The 25,217-nt window shown below is 37.3% G+C and overlaps 3 protein-coding genes across 5 annotated transcripts; all 3 read left to right on the top strand.

The window, feature by feature from the left end:
* Positions 1-449: 449 nt before the first annotated feature.
* Positions 450-2,593, top strand: LOC108619648 (uncharacterized). The gene is made up of 3 exons (XM_018016336.2): positions 450-649; positions 1,798-1,911; positions 1,997-2,593. Exons 1-3 carry the CDS (start codon positions 592-594, stop codon positions 2,467-2,469), a joined length of 645 nt encoding a protein of 214 aa, XP_017871825.1. The 5' UTR covers positions 450-591; the 3' UTR covers positions 2,470-2,593.
* Positions 2,539-5,458, top strand: LOC108618311 (uncharacterized). Its single transcript, XM_018014283.2, has 2 exons — positions 2,539-2,677; positions 3,995-5,458. Exon 2 carries the CDS (start codon positions 3,995-3,997, stop codon positions 5,039-5,041), a length of 1,047 nt encoding a protein of 348 aa, XP_017869772.1. The 5' UTR covers positions 2,539-2,677; the 3' UTR covers positions 5,042-5,458.
* A 4,369-nt stretch (positions 5,459-9,827) lies between these two features.
* org-1 (T-box transcription factor 1) lies at positions 9,828-20,634 on the top strand. 3 transcript variants are annotated; one of them, XM_089476022.1, is made up of 8 exons: positions 9,828-10,065; positions 10,882-11,141; positions 14,506-14,939; positions 15,796-16,028; positions 16,117-16,273; positions 16,560-16,721; positions 18,149-18,216; positions 19,124-20,634. In XM_089476022.1, exons 2-8 carry the CDS (start codon positions 10,970-10,972, stop codon positions 20,088-20,090), a joined length of 2,193 nt encoding a protein of 730 aa, XP_089332148.1. In that variant the 5' UTR covers positions 9,828-10,065; positions 10,882-10,969; the 3' UTR covers positions 20,091-20,634. The 3 variants fall into 3 exon arrangements, with proteins under 3 accessions (XP_089332148.1, XP_089332149.1, XP_089332150.1); XM_089476023.1 differs by lacking the exon at positions 9,828-10,065 and adding an exon at positions 10,079-10,213; XM_089476024.1 differs by lacking the exon at positions 9,828-10,065 and having other exon boundaries at positions 10,829-11,141.
* The last annotated feature ends 4,583 nt before the right edge of the window (positions 20,635-25,217 follow it).

The following is a 25,217-nucleotide window of genomic DNA, read 5'->3' as shown; positions in this document are numbered from 1 at the left end:
GGGATACCATTCATATTTCATATGTGCATATTTATTCAGTTAATAACCAGCCCAGAACTAAATCAGCTTTCTTGGCTTAGATTGCTAATTTTTAAAGAAATTGTGACTAGAAATTACTTTTTTAATACAATATATAATGGATTTGTTTTACACAGGTTATCGATACAACAAACCGCTTTTGTCTGCCATTTGAATTTGAAACAAATTTTTAAAAAATACAAGTCGAGTTTTGCGCTATTTTAGGTGTATGCAATCAATACTTAGCAGCCCTTGTATTAATTAATTCAATATTGAGTAATTATATTTTTAAAATTAACATTTAATCGCTAATGGACTACTATCAAATGATCGATGAGAGCTACGGTATCGCTCAGTAAATCTTCTACTGTTATTAACATTCCGATATGTAACTGTTCTGTGGAATTTTACTATGTATATTTGCGTCCGTTACTCTAGCTTTTAGTTTATTTCTAGACTTCAAAGCGTACGTGTCAAGTGCAGTGTCGCCAATATCGACTCGATCGTATACACATTAATAACAAATTAGTATTTATAGCAAATAATTGTGTCCTAGTCTTAAATATACTCGAAATGAAGTTCTATTTGCTGATCATTGCTGCATGCGCATTTTTGGCTTACGTCCACAGTGGTAAAAACTGTTTAAACTATTTTTCAGTTTTTTTTTTTTTTTTTTTTTTTTTTTTTTTTTTTTTCTTTGTGCCCTAATATATGTACATGTATATATTAATGTGTGGAATATGTGTCTTATGTAAGATTGGTAGTCGAAGTTATTTTTTTCTTATTATATTCTATCTTATCCATTTATATATAGTACGTACGTAAGCTTATTGCTTATCGATCACAAGTTTGCGTCTCAATAGTATGCATATACATATATGTATGTATGCATGTGTGAGTTCAGTTAATATAGAGAATGTAATAGCCGGCAAACACTTCAGGAGATATACATCTATGTAATATACACAGATATGTATATAAATTAAGCCGATTTAAGATAGATGTATATTGGTATAAATGTATCGCATGGGTTGTATGCTTGCACACCTGTTGTTAGATTTTGTGTAATACACAAAAATATACATGGTCACCAATTGTTACTAACGATGCAGACATATGCACATACATACATACATACGCGAAGCTTATCTGTAGCTCTCTTTATCTTCCATGGAAACAGAGTAAAGGTTATAATATGTGTACATGAGTTCGATTTTGTTTTTTTTTTTTTTGTTTTTTTTGTTTTTTGGGATTAAAAAAATATATATATTTATATACGAATAAATAAAATGTATGTATACATCATATATGTATGTGGGTGTTTTTAGATAAGCTCAAACGGAACCCTTTTATAATCGATTTACACGGTTAGTCATACGACGCCTTTCTGAATTTACGGTAAAGAACTCAATATCTCAATCGCTTATACATATATGACGGTAAACACACACATATGTAGACTTATGAATAGACGTTGGCATTTACCTATGATAAGAGAATTGTGTCATAATTATCAATTGTGCCCGTTAATCAGATCACTGTTTACTTGCCTGTATTCGAATTGCGCATGTCTGGCAGGGGCGACGAAAAATAAAAGGATCTGGCAACTGAGACTTGCAATTGAATTACAGTTATATTGTCGTCAAGCCCGCCATATGGGCGAGTGGCAAGCATTTCGATAAAATACTATTCGAGTATGAAATGTTTTATGAAATTCGAATTAATTTATATGTACATATGTATGTTGGTTGATGTGTCTAAACTTGTCTTTCTGTACAGATGCCTGCGTGCAATGCCATTCGAAGACTGAAGAGCGCTGCGCCACACAGCCATTGAGCATTTTGGCCAAGGATTGCCCTACCAATAATAGCCTCTGCTATACACGCGTCTTAAGTATGTAGTCAGTGCAGTTGAATTGAATAATTAATTGCTAAAGTGCACAACTGATTAACAATAACAATTGAACGTCTTGGGCTAGATGGATATACGATTCGTGGCTGCTCCAGCGAACTGGACAACAACACATTGAACTCGTGCAACAATGAGTTGGAGTGTCTCGTCTGCTCAGCGAATGAGGGCTGCAACCGTCTGATTTTCCCACAATATCGCCCCAAGTGCCTGCAATGCTCCGGTGATTCGATCAATTCGAGCTGCGCCATCGAGAATCATGCTTACAGCAAGGTCTGTCCAACCTATAAGCTCGGTGACAAGTGCTACATTCGCTACAACGGACGCACAGGCGAGGGGGCGTTCAAGCGCGGCTGCCTCAGCTCGGCCCAGGCCAATAAGCAGTGCGTCATCGATGGCAATTGCTACACCTGCGAGGGACACGGCTGCAATGCCCTGCTGGCCAACGATACCCTCATACCGATAGCACGCGATGGTGCCATCACCGTCATGCTGTCCCTGGCTCTGATGCTGGCCTGCTCTCTCTTCCATGTGCTGCTCTAAGTGACACTTTGGAGTTGACATTTTACAATTGTATTTCCATTTCCATTTCACATTTTTGCAAAAATAATTATTGTACGTGCTTCTTTTCACCTTCGTTAATAAAGAAGAAATTTAATACAAACGATCGAATCGGAATCTTGAAAATCTCTTGAACTCTGTGAACTGCATCAACAAAGATTTCCTCTGCGAGCTCCAGCATCAGATAAATGTGTGTATTTTGTTATTTTTATGGGGTGCCATTGATTTGGTAGCTTGTCTAAGGACTGGCTGCCACATTCATTTGCAGTGCTTCGATGGTTGACACACGCACACTCGCTCACATACCCACGCGCGCACGCACACGCACACGCACATTAGAACCGGAAGCAATGCCAATGCATAAATTTATCAACACCTTCACACAAACGCAGTCTTTCGATTGACTCACTATGGGACAATATGCGGAAGCGGTTTCTAAGCGAGTGAGAGAGAGAGAGAGTAAGAGGTAAGAGAGGAAATGAAGGGAGAGAAAGCGGGAGAGAGAGGAACAGAAAGAAAGAAAGCGTGTTCACTTCCTCAGAGGCGAATACAGTAGAATCCGGTTATAACGACTCCGCTTATAGCGTCTGTACGGCAATAGCGACGAAAATTCTGGTCCCCAGACAAACTTTGATGAGCAAACTTTTACGGTTATAGCGCTATCCGGGTATAACTACGGTCCCTTGACGTGTCGTTATAGCCGGATTCTGCTGTATATAAATCTTGTCATATCCCAATTTTCGTAATATTTTATTTTCAATTAATTTTAATTAGACTGTAGATTTCTTATAAGCAAGGATGCAGTTCGTAAGAGAGCAGAAGAGGCGGAGAGAGAGAAAAAGGGCGCGGGAGATGGAGTGAACGGGAGAAAAGCTGAGCGGAAGCAAGAGAGACAGAGAATTAGAGAGAGAGAGAGAGAGAGAGGGAGAGAGAGAGAGAGACAGAGAGAGAGAGAGACAGAGAAATGGAGAAGAGAGAGAGCTATCGTGATTGATATAGGGGGAGTGAGAGAGAGAAGGCGCAATACTGGACTAGAGCTATAGAGAGAGTGATAATGATATAGAAAGAAATTGAGAGAGAGAATGCGGGATAGTGAGACTTAGCTATAGAGAAAGTAAGGGAGAGCGGTAGTGATACAGAGAGATAGAGAGTGAAAGAGACAGGAAGAAAGATAGAGACAGAGCATCCAAATAAATATTTGCTTCAAGTTAAATTTTTAATTAAAAAAAACCTATTATATTAAATATATATATATTAGATCGTCATATGTTCAGAGGCTGAGGGGGGCACTACGAGATTACAAAATTTGACAATTGAGTCTCAGTCCGAGTTATTTCATTTCATAAAAATAAATATAGCAGCATAGGCTTTGAGTTATATTTCGCTTAGCTAAAAAGCCAGACTAAAGTCAAATACACAATTTTCATTTAAAAATTACATTAAATAGAAAACGCAGCTGCACAAATCATTTCTACGTGGACTGTCCGACAATCTCTATCCATTTTAGATGCACATTCCACTTGCCGTTTGTAAGATGCGTAAGTTGCAGATCCAAATTCTGACCCGCGACGGTCGCAAGAACATCTATGAGACCGATCGCTCTCGCAACGTGGCCGATTTGAAGAAGCGCATTGGACGCACCATGAACGTGCCGATGGCATTTAGCCGGCTGACTTATAAGGGTCGCCTGCTGACCAACGATAGCATTCTGGAGGATGAGGGCGTGAAGCGCATGTCTACGCTGGAGCTATACTGGCAGCCATTGGTGCTGACACCCAAGCAGTATCGCGAAAAGGAACTGGAACTGGACAAGCTCGACCAGAAGCAGCGTCACGTGTCGCGCATCGCTGAGAACTATGAGCAGACCGTTAAGAAGGGCGGACACGAGAGAACTCCGAGCGGACTGCGCCGCACACGTGACCATTTGCGGGTGAAGCGTTCGTTGAGCGCCGACGATATGAAGATGTCCACAAACAGCTTCGTCCGCCAGTCGGAGCACAAAATTGACGAATGCGTGCCGGAGGAGGAGCTGAAGAGCTCATCGTCATCCGAGGAGCTAGACTTTCTCGCCTCCTATTGGTGCTGCACGAAGAACACCACGAAGAAGACACGCAAATCATTGGACGCCACTGGGCTTAATTATGTCGATGTCCCCATCGATGCTGATGCTGATGTCGTTGCCGATGCTAAAGCTAATGCTAAGCCTAAGGCTAATCATAATGGCGGGGCACTCAAACTGGATGCTGGCAATGAATTGAAGATGAAGGCATCTGGCATAGCCACTGGAACTGGCACTGCCACTGGCATCGGCTCTGGCACTGGCATCGGCTCTGGAACTGGTACTGGTATTGGCACTGGAACTGCAGCTGGAGCTGACTTTCCACCATCGGACACAACCACCACAGATGACGATGATCTCGAAGAGCTAATGGATGAGCCCTGCTTGAACTACAAGCATCAGCCGTTCCGCAGCGGACTACGTCTGGCCGCTGGCCGCATGTCTCGCAGCATCATCACCAATATCAGGAAGAATCAGAAGACTAGCAAGAAATAAGGAAAGCCAAGTGGCTGACAGACTCTGGTCCACAGTTTGAATCAGGAATTGGAACGACTTGTTTACTTTTACTATTATTAGTTATCCGATATATATATATACATATATATATATATATATATATATATATATATATATATATATATATATATATATATATATATATATATATATATAAACCTCTTTTTTGGCCTGCCAGCAGCAGCAGCCGATCGATAAATCCCAATTTCCATACATCAGCCAATTCCAAATTAACGTCAACTCATATCACAAAGGAGTGGATATACTTACACTCCTCACATACACACATACATATTGCAATGTGCACACACATATAAAAATAAATATGCAAATCCATCCATATATACAGTTACAACTAACATGGCCAATATTGTGATTAAAATTATTTAAACTTCATTTTAATCGAGTCTAAATTTACTTTGATTAGCTATTGGACGAGGGACTTGAGAAGGGAAAGCCAAATATTTATTATGGACGTGTGCCTTGAAAAGGGGAAGCCAAATATTTATTGCCACGATTAAAAATAGCTTCTATCATTTAAATAGGAAATGCCCAAATTGATTCAGCTAAGTAATTAGTTTGTTTATATATTCCTTGGAACAATAGAATCTGATTAAGAAATCAGATTTGATATCTAAATCTGTTTATATATCAGAGAACAATAATATGCAGAAGTGGGTTAGCTTGGTTCTATATGAAAGTAATTATAGTGCGCTTATTATATATAGTTATAGATAATGGCTAATAGATATAATAGATATCGAATAGATATGCGCATGCTCGGACAGGCTTTTGCGCGATTGCAATTAGACTCCAATTGGATTATGAGTTATCCAGCTCATATTGCTATAGCCTGCAGTAAATGTCCTGAATTACGCATATATTTGCTGTTTTTATCAATCTAGTCGTCACACACTCACACTAATGCCCTCTCGTAATGTCTTCCTATTAGGGAATTACTTAAACGTTTTGCTCGTACATAAATGTCAATTCTTAATATTATATTATGACACAAAAACCAAGTTCTTAATATTTGAAGTCAGCTTCTAAATTTCAGCAAGAATAGGAAAAACCGTCAAATAAAAGATTTTCCTGAAATCCTTGTACTCAACACTGATTTCAGCCTTTTCACGCCAGATCTGTCATTTTTTAGGTGCGATTGCGGGAGGAGTTCGAAAAAAGCGCGAAGTGTGCAAAATTACTAAATTACTCACAAAATTCAAGAATATTATTATATAATTAAAGAATATTAAGCAAAATAAAGGTCAACAAATTCACAAATTCCCATTTACATTAAGCATATAATAATGTGCTCAGGTTAAGATTTTTTATACCTTTCTAGCTAGATCTAGATTCTCATGTTCTGTAAAAAAAAAATTACAACACTTGTACCAATAAATTCTATTCTATTCTCTAAATTCTATTAACGTCTTGGAACTTGTGCTTAAAAAAATAAAAATCAATATTTATGGATAATAAGAGCGCTAAGATCAAGGAAGACTGAGTGTTTAATAATATAATATAATATGATGTTATTTATAATTGCGGAATACAATGTGAAGTAGATTTCTAACCAATAAATCAATTGATTTTTCAATGAATTTTTATGGAAAGACAATTGAAGATAGTCAGATCAAGACAGTTTATCATATGGATCAAAAGTATATATACTTGAGAGCGTGAATCACACCTTCACTTGCCAAATAGCAATGGATTAAGGGTATAGAAAAATTCATATAAAATAAACTTACTAAATCTAGTATAAATATATAATATACAGAATGGTAAGTGTATACATAATACATATGATAAATGTATACATTATAGCTGCACACAGATTAACTTAACATCAACTTTTCATATTCAACTGCTGTGCGCGTGCCTTCCTATGCGCTTCTCACAATGCGCAAATTGGCTTTAAATGTTTACACTTTGAGATCTTGGCAGAAACGATGAATAAATTATGGCAATTAGTAGGTAATACCAACATGCCATAACTCAAATCAAATGAATGCCTTACTATATAATCGTCGTCGTCTGGTATTTATGCTAGAGGAATGTTTAGATCGACGCGGATTGGGAGTCTGGTTCGCTGCTTGTTTGGCTGGGACTGAGGCAAACAAAATGCAAACCACTTAATCGAAAATAATTGTAAACAGCCCACGGAGAAACAACAGAGCACCTGGGTGTAGCCCGTGCGGGCAATGTGAATCCTGTGAATAACTGGATGTTATGATTTATAATGGAATCGTTTGAAAATAACAATGCCATATAAATATAGACAAAGGTAAGCCTTCCCTCTCTATATACATATATGTGTATGTATATTTATATATGTGTGTGTGTGTGTGTGCAACAAAAATGCAAAGGTAAACAAACGTAATCGGAGGATTTGGGTCGGGGGAGGGTGTTTTACAGGTACAGGTAATACAGCCAGATGCTGAGTGGGGCCAATTCTAATGGAAATTTAAGCGTTTTGCAGCAGCGATGGCGGCCTGCATTTACCGTTAATTGAATGAGTGTGGGTGATGAAAAGCAGACACCAACAACAAAAAATTTAAATACAAAAAAAAAAAAAAAAACAAGCATTTGCCTCTGCCTCCGGCAATCGCTTTGATCGGCTCAGCCGCTGGGCGCAGCGCCCGTAGCTGGCCAACTCGCTAATGCTAATGGCTAACAGACGCCATTTTGTTCGAGCTCTGCTTGTTCTCCTTCTTTTTCGTTTTCTTGTTCTTTTATAAACCAAAATGTGAATGCCCCGCTGTAGCCGCCGGTGTGCGTCGAATACGGATCATCTAGGGCCGCTCTTTACGGTTTATTTAGTGTCGAGGTTATGGCGCAATTTGTATTTATGGCTTCGACTATAGCCACAGCAGCAGCACCACCACCACCACCATCAGCACCGCCACCATGTGGTAGCAGTCCAATTAAAAGCATTTGCCAAATGAGGGCCCTGGGAAGCCAGTTGCCATGCAGTGAGTCAGCACGCCCACTCGCAGCCCGTGAGACGTTTGGAGCATCGTGCTCGACCAGTTAAGAGACGCCGGAGGCGTGGTCTCTCGCGCCGTGAAAGATCACGGAACGTGCGCATTGGGCTAGAGTGAAACTAAAGAGAGGCAGCACACATATATCGTATGTGGGGAGTGTACAGTGTGCACCGGCTGTAACGAACGAACCGAGAAGTACACCAAAAATTAGGCTGAACAGAAAGCTGGACGGCATTGGTCGATAATCGAGCTAGATCTATCTGGCTATATTATAATTTGAGCTATTTGCATATATGTACTTGCAATTTTTTTAGTATTTAAATATAAATAAATAAATATACATAAACTTAAATTTTCTTATATGTATATATTATTGTTTTAATTTTTTTTTTTTTTTCACTCCTTTATTCAATTATCTCTTAATTTCTTTGTTCATTATACGCATTCACGAAAGTGAATTAGTATATTGGGTTTGTTTTTGGTTTTATTTTAGTTTTAGCAGCCAACAAATTGTGTCTAGTAGCTGTTTCACAGTATTCACTGTAGCTGTTGCCTTACATATCCACGATACGCTACATCATATATGTTGAGCATATGCATTCAGTGAGTTTTACCCAAACCAAAAGTTAAAAGATTTTACAGACTCTCGTTGTAATTGAAAAGCCTACATTAAATAGAAGATGATATGCTTAGCTTGCATAATCTCTTATTCGACAATTTTTTGCTGAACTTTATAAAATTTTATTTATATGCTACATATATTACAAAGCTAGCTCTTATAGATTTGATCAAATATGCAACTTAAGGTATTTCATATATGAGGGTTTTTCATAAAATTCATTAGGTTTTTCATGTAGGGTATATCATATGTCGGGTTTTACTTACAAACAACCATATGTATATAGGATATTTAGTATAAGATTACCCAAGTATTACATATAAAAATATTCCATATAAAATATGACGAAATATGTGTCATATAGGGTATACTATGTACTTAAAAGGTAATCCATATGGGGTATAACATTAGAGTGTACCACATATTGGCTATGGGTATACCATTTGCTCTGTATAGATAATTCATTTACATAAAACCTACCATCTACACATGAGTATACACAAAGTGTATTTCAAATAAGATATTCTATATTCGTATTCAATTGGGAACATGATATACATATATAGGGTGTGCTACACATGCACAAAGGATATATCATATAGGGTATAAGTGTAAAAGCCATTTCGTACAGGGTATATTACATATATAACTAAGGGTATTTCATGTAGGGTACTTCGTATAGGGTATATCATGTGCTTTACCCATTTGATAAGACTCCTCATATAGAGTATTCCACAAACAGTCTCCCACAGTCGTCAATTTGATATTAGTTCTCTATTGTAGCGGCTCTACCGTTCGTCAAATAGAGTATAATACCAAGAGTCTCCCACAGTCGTCAATTTGATATTAGTTCTCTATAGTAGCGCCTCTACCGTTCGTCATATAGAGTATAATACCAAGAGTCTCCCACAGTCGTCAATTTGATATTAGTTCTCTATTGTAGCGCCTCTACCGTTCGTCAATGTTTATCCAACTGGTTCGTCTGCGATCAGCTCGAAGCTCTGCTGCCATTGGCCAATCGCTGCTCAGCTACGCTTGGGCGCACACACACACATGCGGGCAGAGAGCCACTAGCACACACATACACAATGGGCAATGCTAAATTTGGATGCTGATGCCGACTATTGAGCATCTCGAGTGGCGCAGCGATTGGTGAGCAGTGCCGCCAGCAGCCTGAACGATCCCAGCATCCATTGGACGGGCAATCGATGCGTCTGGCTCATTCCGCGGCCAAACTCTTGACAATACGGATGCGAGCGCGTGTGCAGCAGCAGAAGCAGCATCGGCAGCAGCAACGGGAAATTTTCATATCATTGAGTTCGAGTCAAGTGTGCGCAGACAGCGGGCAGTGCGGCATTGCGGTTCAACGGTTCACGGAGCACGGTTAACGGTTAACGGTGCGACAGCAAATCAGTTCGCACTTGGCCGGAAGGTGGCAATTGAGACACCTTTCAGCGCTTTAAATTCGCAATACAACAACAATAACAAAAGAACAGCGAGCGAAAAGGGAGTCCGACCAAGAAAAGGAATCAAACGATCGGCCGAGTATATATCATTCATTCAATTAATCAATCGTTCGCTATAATCGACGGCTAGAGAAATTGGCAGTCAACGCGTTCGGACCATAAAACGTCAAACTCTAAAAAAAACAACAAAAAACAAGACAAGAAACAAACAAAAAAAAAAAACGATTCGAACGGGAAATCGAACAAATTCTTGGGAAAATCGGTGAAAATATTTGAAAATTGCGTCGAGGTGTTGAAGCGATTGCAATTTTTTCCCCACAGAATCGTTTCTTTATATATTTTCTTCAGTTTCTTTTTTTTTCTGTGAGGTCGTGTGGTGCTTATTGTTGTTGTTGTTGTTGTTCTGATTGACACGCTGACAACTTGAACGGCGGCTACCTACATTTGATCAACACATACACGAACACACTGAGAGTGTGCCGGTGTGTGTGTGTGTGTATGTGTGGTGTGTGTAATAATCAAATTTGACAACTGCGCGAAAAACTTTTGAAATCAAAACAAAACCAAAGAACTGAATGACCTGAAGCCAAAACAATATCAATTATTCACTAGTTTTTCAAAATTTTCGTGTTTATTATTATTATTTTTTTTTTTTATTCAACTCGATTTTGGATTTCGGATTTTTGAAATTTATTTTTCGAATATTCGAATATCATTTATATGGGTTAATTGGACTCTGACATATAGCAAATACACAATAGACTCAAAAAGAAAGAGAGAGAGAGAGAGAGAGAGCAGATATCATTTCAAAAGTATTCGTACTCAAATTGGCAACATGACACACATGATGGGCCCCACGGAATGTGCCAGCACCATGGTGGCCAGCATGCCTGGATTCCTGGACAATGGCCTCAATAGCAATCTGGCGGACTACGGCTTCTATGCGAACGACTACTGGACCTCGCCATACACAACGGGCGGGCTGAGTCCCATGAAACAGATTGAAGGTGAGTCGAAACTGGGTAAATAGAAAACTGATTTGAAAATATGAGGCGGATTTTGGATATAGTCTAATACTACAAATTAAACATTTCTTTATAGAGTAATAGGATATCATTTAAGGAATCGTAGAAGAATTTATTATTCCAAATTTGGTGACTGTTTTTTTTTTTTTTTTTTTTTTCAACATTTCTTTGACATATTTAAACCGAAGAATATGTTAAACACAGACAGAAATAAGCATTTATAATTCATTTTAATATTTAATATATTTAATATATATTTGGTATACATAACAAAAATGAAAAAGTTTTAAAGTATTTATTTATTTTTATTTATTATTTTATTTATTTATTTATTTATTTTTTTTACCATATTTTTTAATTCAAAAGAAAAAATCAAGACAAAAATTTTGTTTTTATTTAAATATTCACACATTTTTTATTGATATAAAATAATAGAAAAATATTAAATTTTAACTATTTTCAATATATGTATGTGTTCTAATATTTTATAGCAAATTAAAAACCATTTAAGGTTTAGCTGCTAATACAAGTATAAATATAGTTTATATGCCTATATATATCAATGTTTAACTGAACCTAAATAATAAACATTAAGTATGTAACATATTTATACAAATATGTATAGTATATCATTATATATATATAAGATATAAAAATTGCCTAGGACTTGGATGAAAACTTAATAATAATAATTAATAATAATAATAATTATTAAAATTAATAATAAATGAAAATATATTCTATAAATATTTTAATTATATTACATAAATTATATTAGAATTAATGAAATTTTAATTATATTAAAATTTAAGTAAATTGCTGTAAGTCTATTTTATGCTGTTACGGTATAAACCGTTATTCTTAAAGTCAAGATAGAAAGAGCAACAAAACAAACACCAATTCACAGATCCAGCTCTAGCTCTAGCCCTAGTTATATCCCAAGCAGCTCTCCATCCAAAGAGTTTTTCTCTGACCTGGCACAGTCGAAAAGTTGAATTACTGAAAGTACTTCGAGCCCGAATAACTGCATACATACATATATGTACATATAAACAAAGGCGGGCAATTAGCGTGAAACTTCTTTAAATGCCTCGAGTCGCAAGCAATAAAATAAAATTGCGATTGACACTATTTGCTTTTGTTTTGGTTTTTATTTATATAGTGTTTGTTGTTGTTGTCTTTTTGATGTTTGGGTTGGCGTGACAGAAAAACGATTATTTGTGCCAAACGCTAATTGATTTTAGAATTCATTCGTGAAGCCAACAGAGAAGGAGAGAGAGAGAGAGGGAAAAAACCCAAAAAAAAAAAAAAAAAAAAAAAACAAACAAAAACAAAAAAAATCTCTCATTAAGCGACAATTGATGCTGTGGAGCGTGCGACGCCGTTGGCGACCTGTCATGGGTCATTGGCGGCGACTCCAACAGCAACAGCAACAGCGACGGCGACGGCGACGGCGACAGCGACGGCGACGGCGACGGAATTCCATTGCAACGAGCTGGGCTGCGCTGGCTGGTTGCACTTGCAACACTTGCAACATGCGGCAATTAATTGCAAAATTTACTGTGAGGCGCCTGTTGCCTTGTCCTACAACCCTACACCCACCACCCCCCTTGGCCAACTCGCTCTCTTCCTTCCTCTCTCTCTGTCCCTCTCTCTCTCTCTCTCGCTCTCTCTCTGCAAAGGGCCGACGCATTGCGTTAAATTTAGCTGGCAACTCAATCAACAGTCGCTGGCTCTGACGACTTTTATAATTGGATTGCCGCTATTCTTGCCGTTCATTATACTCGCCCGATCCAATTTGTCGTGCATATATACGTATATATATATATCAGTGCTCCCTAGTGTTTCCTTAGGCTTCCTTTAGCTTGCGCCTGCGCGACCTTCTCCAGCGCCAGCGCCAGCGTCAGATCTGTTTGATGTCGCACTTTAAAATCATATAAATCATATTTTATACATCTATATGTACATCTGATTATGATATTTGCTAGCCCATATCAGAGTTGTTGACTTATATTTCCAGTCCCCACTCAAATAAATATATATAAATCTCATTTGATTTATGTGCGCAACGTTTTCGCTCATTTGTTTTTGCATCGCATCGCACCTGCAGCAAGCCGATCAAAAATACCTTGAGTATCAGAAATTGCGTTTGATATGATTTATATATAAATTCTATATTTTTTTTTTAGTTTCGTAGCGTCAATTTTGAATATACATATATTTATTTATTTTGTTTTAGTGTTTTGTTTGTTTGTTTTTTTTTTTTCTCGGGTTTTCTTTGATTTTGAAAAGCTGCTCAAAATATATGTATATAAAATAATACTATAATTATTTATAATAATATTTATAAATTTTGATTTAAAAAGTTATTCATTAAATTAAAAAAATTCAATATTTATTCAATATTTAAAATATATCCAAAATAATTATTTTGTAAATTATATATATTATTTATTCTGTTTTTAAATTATATAAAAATATTATTATTATTATATTATATATAAAAAGAGAATAAATAATATATATAATTTACAAAATAATTATTATTTTATTATTTAAAATTGTGATTTTTAAATAAGTTTTTAAAAATTAAAAAACAAAAAAATTTAAAACATTTAAAGCATTTATGTATTATATGAAAAAAATTGGTTTATTTAAAAATATAAAGTTTTATATATAATTTAAATATAGTAATCTAATTATTTATCAATTTTTGTTGAAGTGTTAAACAGTTTGCTTTTAAAGCACAGCATTTTTTGGGAGCCACTGATGTCTTTTGAGTCAAAAGTTTTGACACCTTTTATCATCTTGAGCCTAGATGATATACTGAAGACGCACATCAAAGGGAGATGCTATCCAATACAAGGAAAAGTCTCAGATGGACCAGCTCTCGGTTATACGGAGACTGGTACATTAAGACTGTCTTGTTTTCGGCCAAATACATTATACAGATTTATTTCGCCAGCTTTTGGAATAGACAAAATCCAAAGAGGACCCAAAACCAGTCCAAGCTAAATATTTGTTAAGAATAAACTGAGCACTCATAATAGCTGAACTTTTCGGCTTAGATGAGTATACGGGTGCCAAAGTAGTGCGATAGTTTTTGTGGGATAGTTTTTGAATAGAACTCTAGTTACTTCGTGTTGCACATGTAAGCTGTATAACAAAATATGTTTATATAAGTACAACTAACTAAAGATCATCAAATATTAGATTTTAAGCAAAAGAAGTACTCAAAGCATGCAGTTTGTATATATCTAATCTAAGAAAATCTCAGCTAAAATTATTTTGGTATTTAAACATCAATTCAAATTCTATAAACTTACTTGCATTGCCTCATTCACAGCTTGCATACAGACGGCTGGGAAGGATCGCACCTCGTACAAGCCGCTGGAACAGATCGATGCGAAGCTGGCGGACATCGATGCGCAGAGCACAGGCAGCAATAGCACCAACAGCAGCAGCAACGGCAGCAGCAGCAGCAACCACTCAAATGGCGCCGCCAATTGCCAGGAGCAGAGTGTAGCGGACTATGCTGCTGGCAACAGCAGCAGCAACAACAACAACAATTGCAGCAGCAGCAGCAGCAGCAATGAAACGGCAACTGGCGTAGCAGCAACGGCAACAGCAGCAGCAGCGTCAGCAGCAACATCAACGGCCAGCAAAAAGTATAAAAACAGCCACAAAAAAGACAACAACACAACAAGCAGCAGCAACACGTCAAACAACAGCAGCAGCAACAGCAACAGCAACAGCAGCAAAAACAACAACAATAAAGGTGTAAGTGTTTCACTCTTCTACTATTCTTAACGAAGCGCAGCAAAATGCCAAAGTAACTTGCTCATGTCAAAGTTCATGTTAGTTGACAACTGCAATTGCCATGAATATTCCTGCTCGCCAATGTGCTGAAATTTGGTCTGTTTGTCATTTCAAACAAAACCCTATAAAATTATAATATTTACTAGCATTCGTCGACTATTTTTAGCTAAAGTTGAAAAGTAAAGTAAAAATTCAAGTAACTGTCTTGTCAAATTTAACATGCAGATGCAGCAATAGCTGCAATATTTGATAGCTGAGTAGGTCTATCTGTACGTCTGTTCACATGTTTGAATATACCTCTAAAACCTATTATTTATCGATACCTATTATTTTATATATCTTATCTTTTATCTTTTATCATTTGTTTTTCTCGATAACTTATTCCATTTCCTATATTGATAATAATTGATTTATCAAGCATAACATAAAATCGATAAGAGTTTGACTGTGTAGATTCGACTCTTAGGTGATAGATGATGGATATATACCATACATGGATCCGAATATCTCTTGCTTAGACACCCCCAATTAGAACATTATTCTTATATTCTAATCAAATCTTACTCTGTTTTCCGAACTATAATAATGTTTGTTACGGTGTTTAGTAGAGCCCGCTGAGAATATCACTTAATCTAGTTAGGATATATACTCATATATACTCATATAATATATCTCACGATTTAGATTTAGTTAGAACATATATACACATATAATATATATTATATAATATATCTCACGATTTAGTCTCCTATCTTCCTTGCTGTTTCTCCATTTAAACCTCATATCCATTATTTTGAACCACACCCACTTTCTCTAGGAGCCAGAGCCCGTGCATCCATCGCTGGCGCAGGCGATTGTAGTGCTGGAAACGAAGGCGTTGTGGGATCAGTTTCATGCACAGGGCACCGAGATGATTATCACAAAGACGGGCCGTCGCATGTTTCCCACCTTTCAGGTGCGCATCGGTGGCCTCGATCCGCACGCCACCTACATCTGCATGATGGACTTTGTGCCCATGGATGATAAGCGTTATCGCTACGCGTTCCACAAGTAATTATAATGTGCACCGAGTGCAGCCGGTCTCAATCAATCTCAGGTCATCTCGTCACATCTTCAACTCCGTCTGTGTCTTCTGCAGCTCCTGCTGGGTGGTCGCTGGCAAAGCAGATGCCATATCGCCGCCGCGAATACATGTCCATCCCGATTCGCCGGCGGCCGGCGCCAATTGGATGAAGCAAATTGTGTCCTTCGACAAGCTCAAGCTGACCAACAATCAGCTGGATGAGAATGGGCATGTGAGTATGGGCATTTAATTGGGTCATAAATTTATGCTTGGCTTTGTTTATGCGGGGCATAAAACATTTGGTTGCTGCCACTGCGCCAAACGACAACAACAACAACAACAACAACAAATGGTTATTATTCGGGATTGTTGTTGTGGTTGTGTTTGGAAAGCTCTAAACAAAAACCGGCAGCCGCCATCCGATAGCACTCGGCATTCATAGAACACATGTCATGATGCTCTCTCTCTCTCTCTCAGCCCTCGCTCACGCTGTCCACAATTACCATTCCATTCCACAGATCATACTGAACTCGATGCATCGCTACCAGCCGCGCTTCCACTTGGTCTATTTGCCGCCAAAGAATGCCTCGCTGGATGAGAATGAGCATTCGAGTCACTTTCGCACATTCATATTCCCGGAGACCAGCTTTACGGCCGTAACAGCATATCAGAACCAGCGCGTGAGTATAAAGCAATGGGGCATCGGTAGGGGCATGGGTAGAGGCATGTGTAGGGCCATGGGAACAGGGTATTTAGGCGGGGTGCGGGCCCCACTTGACCCACTTGTCGTCGGACCCACTTGTAAATGACAAGCGCCAACGCTTTTCAGTTTTTAGTCAAATTAACATTTGTGTAACATTTGTGGTCGACAAGATTTTTGGGCCTCCTGCCCATCACCCAGCCACGCCCAGCTCCTCCCGTTTCAGAAATTTGTGCCCATTGTTTTTATTAATTTCTTCTCTTTGTGATATTTATTAAAATTAAAAATTTTGCATTTTGCATGATTAACGACCGGCAGATACACTATAAATAAATTTTAGAGAGCTACATAAACAAAATATATTTATCTATAAATGAGCACCTTAACCAATTGCCTTTTGCTTAATATCTAAACAATATTATTTATAGCGCGTGTTCATAATAAATTAAGTTTTTGTATAGCAATTTTAATAACAATAAAAAATTTATATTTAAATTGTATTAACAATATATTAATATTTTAAAGAAAAATTTAATTGTATATCTATTTTGAGAAATATTATAATTATCAGAATTTGAAATAAAAATAAACTTTTTATGGAATGTATACATACATACATATTTATTTTATTTTAATAGAATTTGTACATTAATTGTATAAAATTTTGTTATTTTATTTATTTTTTTATTATTTATTTTTACTATTTTTTATTCATTCAAAAAATATCAAATAAATAATTTAATGAACATATTTACAAATATGTAGCTTACTTAAACATACATTTAATTTCTTAAATTATATTTTTTTTATTAAAAAAAAAAAAAAAAAAAAAAAAAAAGTTTAATGCAAAATAATAAAAAAAATAGAGTTATATGTACCATTTCTTAACTGCTTACTATAGTTAAAGAACTCTATCCATATAGAGAAAAGAAAATCATATTTGTATTCATAATTCTCCAAGAATTAAAATAAGGAAAAAATACATATGTAAAGATGTATGTATGTTTTATATAAATATGTATATGTATATCTGTGCATAAGTATTTGTGGCATTTTATTTTTAGCGCCATTTGAACGAAAGTATTTAAATTATTTATGCGCTCGACGTGGGTGTTAACACTTTTCGTTCCACAATTTATTGCAAATAAATTTGGTGTGTGTGTTGTTGTTGTTGTTGCTGTTGTTGTTGTTGCTATAGTTGCTTATGTAGTTTGCTGTTTGTTGGCTTTAATGCTTTGTAAACATTTTCTAATTTGTTGCATTTATATTGTAATAAAAACAGCAGCACAATGAATATTATTAACACAACATTGGGGCCAAAACAATTTCCAAAGAATTTATAACAATTCCCATATATTATTTGTATTTATAAATTTAAATTAAAAATAAATATTCTTCTGTGTGCAGGTGACACAACTAAAAATATCGAGCAACCCATTCGCCAAAGGATTTCGAGATGATGGCACCAACGATGTGTAAGTAGGCCAATATGGTATATCATATCTCTAAGCAACTACATAGTCTATAAGTCCGCGAGAGCTTAACTAAAATGTATATGTATATATTATAGTATAAATGATTCAGGCGCACCAACAAATCTTGTTTAAGCCTCAGCAAAATATGACAAGAACCAAAGCCTTAAACAGTATTTGTATAAATTATAGAAATATCAAAGAAACAGCAAAGTGAAGCGAGACGACGCATGAATACCCTCTAATGGGTATTGAGGATCTGTAAGAGACACATATCAAATAAAGTTTACATACTCTTGATGAGGATATCGAGCTGGAGCTGGAGACAATTAGTATATGCATGAGGGAAACATATAATTGGAAAATCAGCTCTTTTGCAGGGTTCAGGGGATCTCCCAGTCGAGCAGTCTCAACTATAGCACTCTTAGTTGTTTTATTTATCAAATAGAAACCTTAATAGATGTTTGTAATACAATTTGTTATGAAATTGACCCACTTAGAGGCAATGCCCATATTTATTGTCGAACACAATTCAAATCCAAGTGGTCCGGCAGACAGTCCGTCGACTGGCTGCCGTTGCCGTTGCCGTTGCCGTTGCCGCTGGTTCAAGTCATTCCGGGAATTGCCGACGCGTCGCATCTACAAAAATAAAACACGCACATGAAACAATAACTCAAAATGGGTGCGAGAACTTCAACTTAGAATGTGGAGCATAAGCATCTCCGGCTGGCTATGATGGGCCAGCTGACAGACATGCCAGCCAGCCAGCCAGCTATAAACAATTTTTTTTTTCTTTCGCCTTTTTTCATATTTCGGCAGAGGGTCGATTGTAAACAAAAAAAAAAAAGTTGAAGCGTTTCTGAATGTTTATCAAAAATTTGAAATTTTGAATTTGAAATTTTAATTGCAGCACCAGCGGCAGCCTGGGCATGTCCAGCATGAGCCATGAGAGTCAAGCCCGCATGAAGCAGCAGCAGCAACAGCAGCAGCAGCAACAGCAACAGCAGCAGCAGCAACAGCAACAGCAGCAACATCAGCTGCAGCAGCAGCAGCATTTAAAGGCAAAGGACCGAACGCCGCCAAACAGCTTCAGCTTGTCCTGCACAGAGCTTGTGGAGCAGCAAACAGCAGCAGCGGCGGCAGCAGCATCGGCAGCAGCAGCAGCAGCCGCAGCAGCAGCAAGTACAGCTCAATTGGGCATGCAGCTGCCAGCCACGCCCTCGAGCAGCTCAACATCAGGCAATTCACCCGATCTGTTGGCCTTTCAGTTGGAGGCAACACCGCTGCAGCAGCAGCAACAACAGCAACAGCAGCAGCAGCTTTTGCATCAGCAACAGTTGCAGCCAACGCCACAGCAATTGCAGCAGCAGCACCAGCAACACCAACACCATCAGCAGCAACACCAACAACAGCAACACCAGCACCAGCAGCAGCAACAACAGCAAAGCCTTCATCAAATGTCCAGCAGCTATGGCGGCAGCTATCATCATCCCTATCAGCATCATCAGCATCAGCATGCGGCAACGCCATTGACGCCGCTGTCGGCCAGCTCGGCATCGCCGCCAGCGCCGGGCGCGGCTGCTGCCGCTGCTGCAGCCACTCAGGTGATGGCAGCGGCCAACATTTACTCGACCATTGGGCAGCCATATGCGGGAGAGCAGAGTAACTTTGGTGCCATTTATCATCACAATGCGGCGCACTATCACAGCCATGGCTATGGCAGTCCCTACGACAAGCTCAAGGTCTCGCCGGGTCACATGCGACAGGCGGCAGCCGCAGCGTACGGGATGAGCAGCTATCAGAGCTTCTACGGCAGCGCCGCGGCCGCCCATCAAATGATGCGGCCCAACAGCTACATCGACTTGGGGCCGCGTTGATAAGCGCTGGGGGAGGGTCGAGCTATGCCAAGTATTATACTATATATAGTCAGCCTTGGGCCTGCACTCAAGTATTACAAGTATTTTCAACTAATCCAAAACTCAAACTCAACTCAAATTACTATTATTTACTATTATTATTATAATTGTCTCACATATATAAATATATATATATTTTTTTTGCTAGTATTAAGCGACAGTTTTGTGTCTAGTTCAAAAGTATGCCAAAAATGTATCGTAATTGTAAACAAATTCTAGTATGTAACAACAATTTTTTTTTTTTTTTTACAAGTCTTTCATACCAAATGCGCTCGCATTGCCTTTGAATTGTTATTAAACTGTAATATTGTGTAAGTTTGCTAAGTGTTCTATTTTATTCGTATCACTCTCTCTCTCTCTCTCTCTCTCCCTCCCTCTATCTGTATCTCTGCCCCTTTCATTCTCATTTCCTTTTTGCTCTATGTACATATATAAACATTTAAATGCTGCAAACAGTTTCAACAACAATAAAAAAGCCAAATCTAAATTAACAAGAAAGCAAAAATGGATATTTTCTTAGCTAACGATGAAATGAGCGGGCCAACAAAATGGCCGCCAATAGGCAGCAATTGGTGCCTCTATCCTTTGTTTACGTCGTTCGCTCTCTCGACATCTCACGCGCTCTCGCCCTCTCACTCCCACGCTCATGATCCGCTAGCCCGCTAGCTGTTTCGCTCGCTGTGTAAACAAAAAGTGCCATTGTTTTAATTACAGTTAACCAACGAAAGAGTGTGTACACACTTCCACACAGGCACACCTTATTTATGCAGCGGGCCTTGGACTGGCTGTTGCTGCGCTGCCTGCATGGAGTCAATTTGTTGTTGTTGAGTTGCTATCGCACCGTTTACACAGACGGGCGCCCACACTCACACTCACGCACGAGTTCCTCCAATTCGATAAGCTGTAAATGTTGACAAATAAAAGTCAACAATCTGTCATGGCAAATTATTTTGCAAACAGGTATCTAAGCTGAGCACCTGCATATTTTTTTTACCAAAGTAATCAATGCTTTAAATATTTATTTTCAGATAATTTTGATATGCACAAAATTTCCTTTAGAGTTTGACTGGAGAGTTTAAGTCAGTTTGACTTTAGCTTCATCATTTCTCTCACTTTCTATATAAAACTCAATTTTGGTAACAAATATGTGTATATCAAATATGATAGTACGTACATACATATATAATACATATAAAATTAGCAAATGAAGGAAATAGCTCCAAACATATATGTAAATTGTTGCACATTTGATTAGACTTTATTTTTTGCTATATAAATAAACAGACATACATACATATGCCTACTATAATCTCGATTATATACAGATTTTTAATTTTTTAAGATAACACGCATCACATTTATTTAATAAAGCAAGAAAATAGAATGATCTGCAAATAGAAAAGCAAATTGGCTTACATTCGATAAATCTTTAATTTTGCCTATTTATACATACATATATATTTTGGTTCGATTCCCGTTATCCCCACTCGTAATATTATCTGAGAATGATTAATAGGTTTTTCAAGAATATTACTAAAGAATGTTTAAAATGCCAATCGCAATACTGACCACGCCTGTAAATAAAATACATATATATGTATGTATATGGCTAAAAAAAGGTACAGTCATACGAACTAATCTAATCAATGAATTGTTTGCTCGATTATTAAACTCCAACATTTACTTTTTTTGAATCCCAGATATGGTAGGGGACTACATACATATATACGAGTGCACGTACTATGTGTATATATGAATTCACACTATACATATGTACACATACTACGTATTATATACATACATATATATGTATATGTATTAAGGCGTGGGACCGCTCGGCGAGTTGAAGCATGCGCCATGTGTTGCCGTTATCATTAGTAACGGCACACTTTATGGCGTTTATATTTTAGGCTACAAATACATATGCACATACATGTGTATATCGATGTAGATCTTTTACCTATATACCTAGGATTGGAGCTATGGCTCGTTCATCTATGCGATTTCACACGTTGTCAGAGCTGCGTCTAGGAAGCAAACGAAAAAAAAAAAAAAAAATCAACCAAGTGACAAGATGTCAAAACGCGACATTCATTAGTCACAATACAAATCCATAAAAAAAAAAAAAACAACACCAAAAATTCAATACAAAATCTATACATACATATGTACTTATAAATAGCTAAAAAGTGACGTATAGCTATGGGGTAGCAACCTGGTCTGGTATCAAGAGATTGATTATATAGCGCTATTGAACTTTGGCCGTGTCGCACATCCCAAATGTTCCGGGCAATTTCTAATGGATGATGATCATCAAAGAGCTGTCACACATACGTCATGCTCGCACGGGGATCCCGTTTATCCAAGTTTTTCGCAGCGTCTAAAATTTAATACCGCCATTCAATGTTGTTGTTGCTGTTGTTGTTGTTGTTGTTGATGTTGTTGTTGTTGGCTCCATAAATAAAAGCAAATTGGCATGCATTTGGGCATCTCGAACTGGGAGCACATTAATTTCTCAACACTTGCATAAAAATTCATAAAAACAAAAACAATAACACCAAAAGCCAACAACAACAACGAGAAGAAAAATAAACTGATTAAAGCAGATGTGTCGCTTGAAGGGGGGAGGAGGAAGGCAGGCAGGCAATAGAGGAGCTGAGGGTATTACGTAGACAACAACTGCAACTGCAACTGCAACGGAACAGAGTCTTTGCAATTGTTGTACTACGTAATACTCTCAGTCTCTAGTCGACACGTTGCTTTTGCTTTCAAGTATTATATATTATATATACAATATACATATATATGTATATACATACATCTAAGGCAATTTTCATTTCTAGCAGAGTATCAGAACAATCACAGAACTGAGCGTATATTAAAGCTATATTCGTTATAAGGAAATCATTTGTTGAAAACTTTATTTACTCTCCTTAGTTTCAAGAGTTTACTAATTTATTTCAATTAAATTTCAATGATGTACGGCAAATGCAGTTGAGATTATCAAAAATTCCGTAATATTATTATATAATATGGAAAGTAAAAATGTTTTATTTTCATAAATTATGGGTAGATTATTTGATTTGGCAAAACGTTATTATATATTATATTATAGCTAATTAAAATATATTGTTTACCTATGGCAAAAAAAAAGCTAAAAACTATAATTCTAAATATTTGGGGGAAAAAAAAACAGCATAGATAAACATGTATATAATAATGCAAAAAGAAAGATAAATATATATATATAGATATACATAAGTGTAAGCTGAATAGATAAACATATATATAGAGCAATACAAAGATACGGATATGAATAGAACAGTTTTTATGGTTAGATATAAATAAACAGATTAAATATTTATTTATTTATTAAAGATTCGAATTAACTTAAAATGAAGACTTGGCCTTAAGCTTGGTATAATGAATACATACTTATATGTATGTATGTATATAGGTGAGGGAAATGTAGTCTGATTCAAAGCGCTTAAGACAAGTCATGAAATTTGAAGTTCTGCACTTAGCTCGAATCTCAATTTGTAAGCAAAATAATTTGCTTGTTTTATGGACTTCCTCTTTGTGTTGCTGGTAAATTATATAGTATGAGTAGACTTCTCTGTAATGAGCACCTGCCCGCCCATCTACGCATCACCGGATGAGTAGTTAAGTCCATGGAATGTGATTCACTCGTGCATTGGCAAATGTGACGCAACGAAGAACCGAACTGAACTGAAGTGAATGTGAGAGTACAGATAAGACGTACTATACATAATACAGTATATGGTATATGCTTATGTATCATGTATGTATGTTTGATAAGCCTTATCAATGAAGTCAGCTTGTGGTACGCACATATATGTATTTATTGGCCTAGGATTGCAAGGCCAACTCCGATATGATGACGACGATGATGATGATGATGATGATGATGATGATGATGATGGTGATAATGGAGTGGACAGACGCCAGGCACTTAAGCTGGGCTCTGGCCATTGGATCGTGCGACCCTTTGAAAGTTGATTTCGGGCTGCCACTGTAAAATGAATATCGGCATTCAATATTTGAATATTTATGGCCGACATGCACTGCGGTAGGTCACACAGCTACACATGCATGTGTGTGCCCGTGTGTGTGTGTGTGTTTGTGTGTGTCACTGTTGTAGGTGTGCGGTGTGTCGCCTGGTCGAGCGATATTTGCGTTCCTTAGCCGCCGTCTGTTGGTGTCAAATGACTTCAAGGTTTTCAAGTGGCAAGCAACAACAACAACAACAACAACTGCAACTGTGACTGCGACTGTGTCTTTGTTTTTGGCTTTGCCTTTGCCTTTGCCTGCGTCTGTTATTCTTATCAATTTCACTCTGTTACTATGGGCAAACGTTGCTGTTGCTGTTGCTGTTGTTGTTGTTGTTGTTGTTGTTATTGCTACATTTTCCGCACAATATTCAAAGCGCGTCCATAGCTAATCGCTTTGAAAGTGAAACCGTGTTTATATTTTGCTTTAATTCTTTTTCCCGCTTTGCCCTTGACACTTGAACCTTTGTTTATGCGTGCCCCGCGTCTGTTTGGTATTCTACATCAGTGCACGTCTCTTCGCCTTTCCGATCCCCAATACCCTGTAGCAGATGTGCAGGGACTTGACTTCGACAGGACTTGACTTTGACATGTAGCTAATCGTAGTACAAGTTGTTCATGGTTTGGCTGGAAATTGAAACTTGTTTTCATTTAGTGAGTGCTAATTTTAATATACTTATATATATTTTAATTCTTATAGCTTTAATATTTGGACATACCTTCTGAATATACTCCTTCAAGAAGAGAATAGAGTATATTGGTTTCATACAATGTCCATCTTACTGTCTGTCCCTCTGGCTGTCCATCATTCCATCTGAACGTATACATATGTGCATATATGCTCGCCTATAGTTTGCTGATCTTTCATGGTAGCCCCACTTGGAGCATGACAAATCGAAAAATTCTCTATCTGGTATAGCCGAAGCCCTATTTTTGAAGGTGCTAGACTTTGAAATTCAAGAAAATACATATATACTAATGTAGACATTCCAAGCTCGGTACTAGATATACGGAGCCT

This window comes from Drosophila arizonae, chromosome X (assembly GCF_054131065.1).
Source record: "Drosophila arizonae isolate 15081-1271.41 chromosome X, UAZ_ARI_1.0, whole genome shotgun sequence".
Taxonomy (NCBI): Eukaryota; Metazoa; Arthropoda; class Insecta; order Diptera; family Drosophilidae; genus Drosophila; species Drosophila arizonae.
The sequence above is the reverse complement of the archived record's forward strand: the minus strand, read 5'-3'. Positions and strand labels throughout refer to the sequence as shown.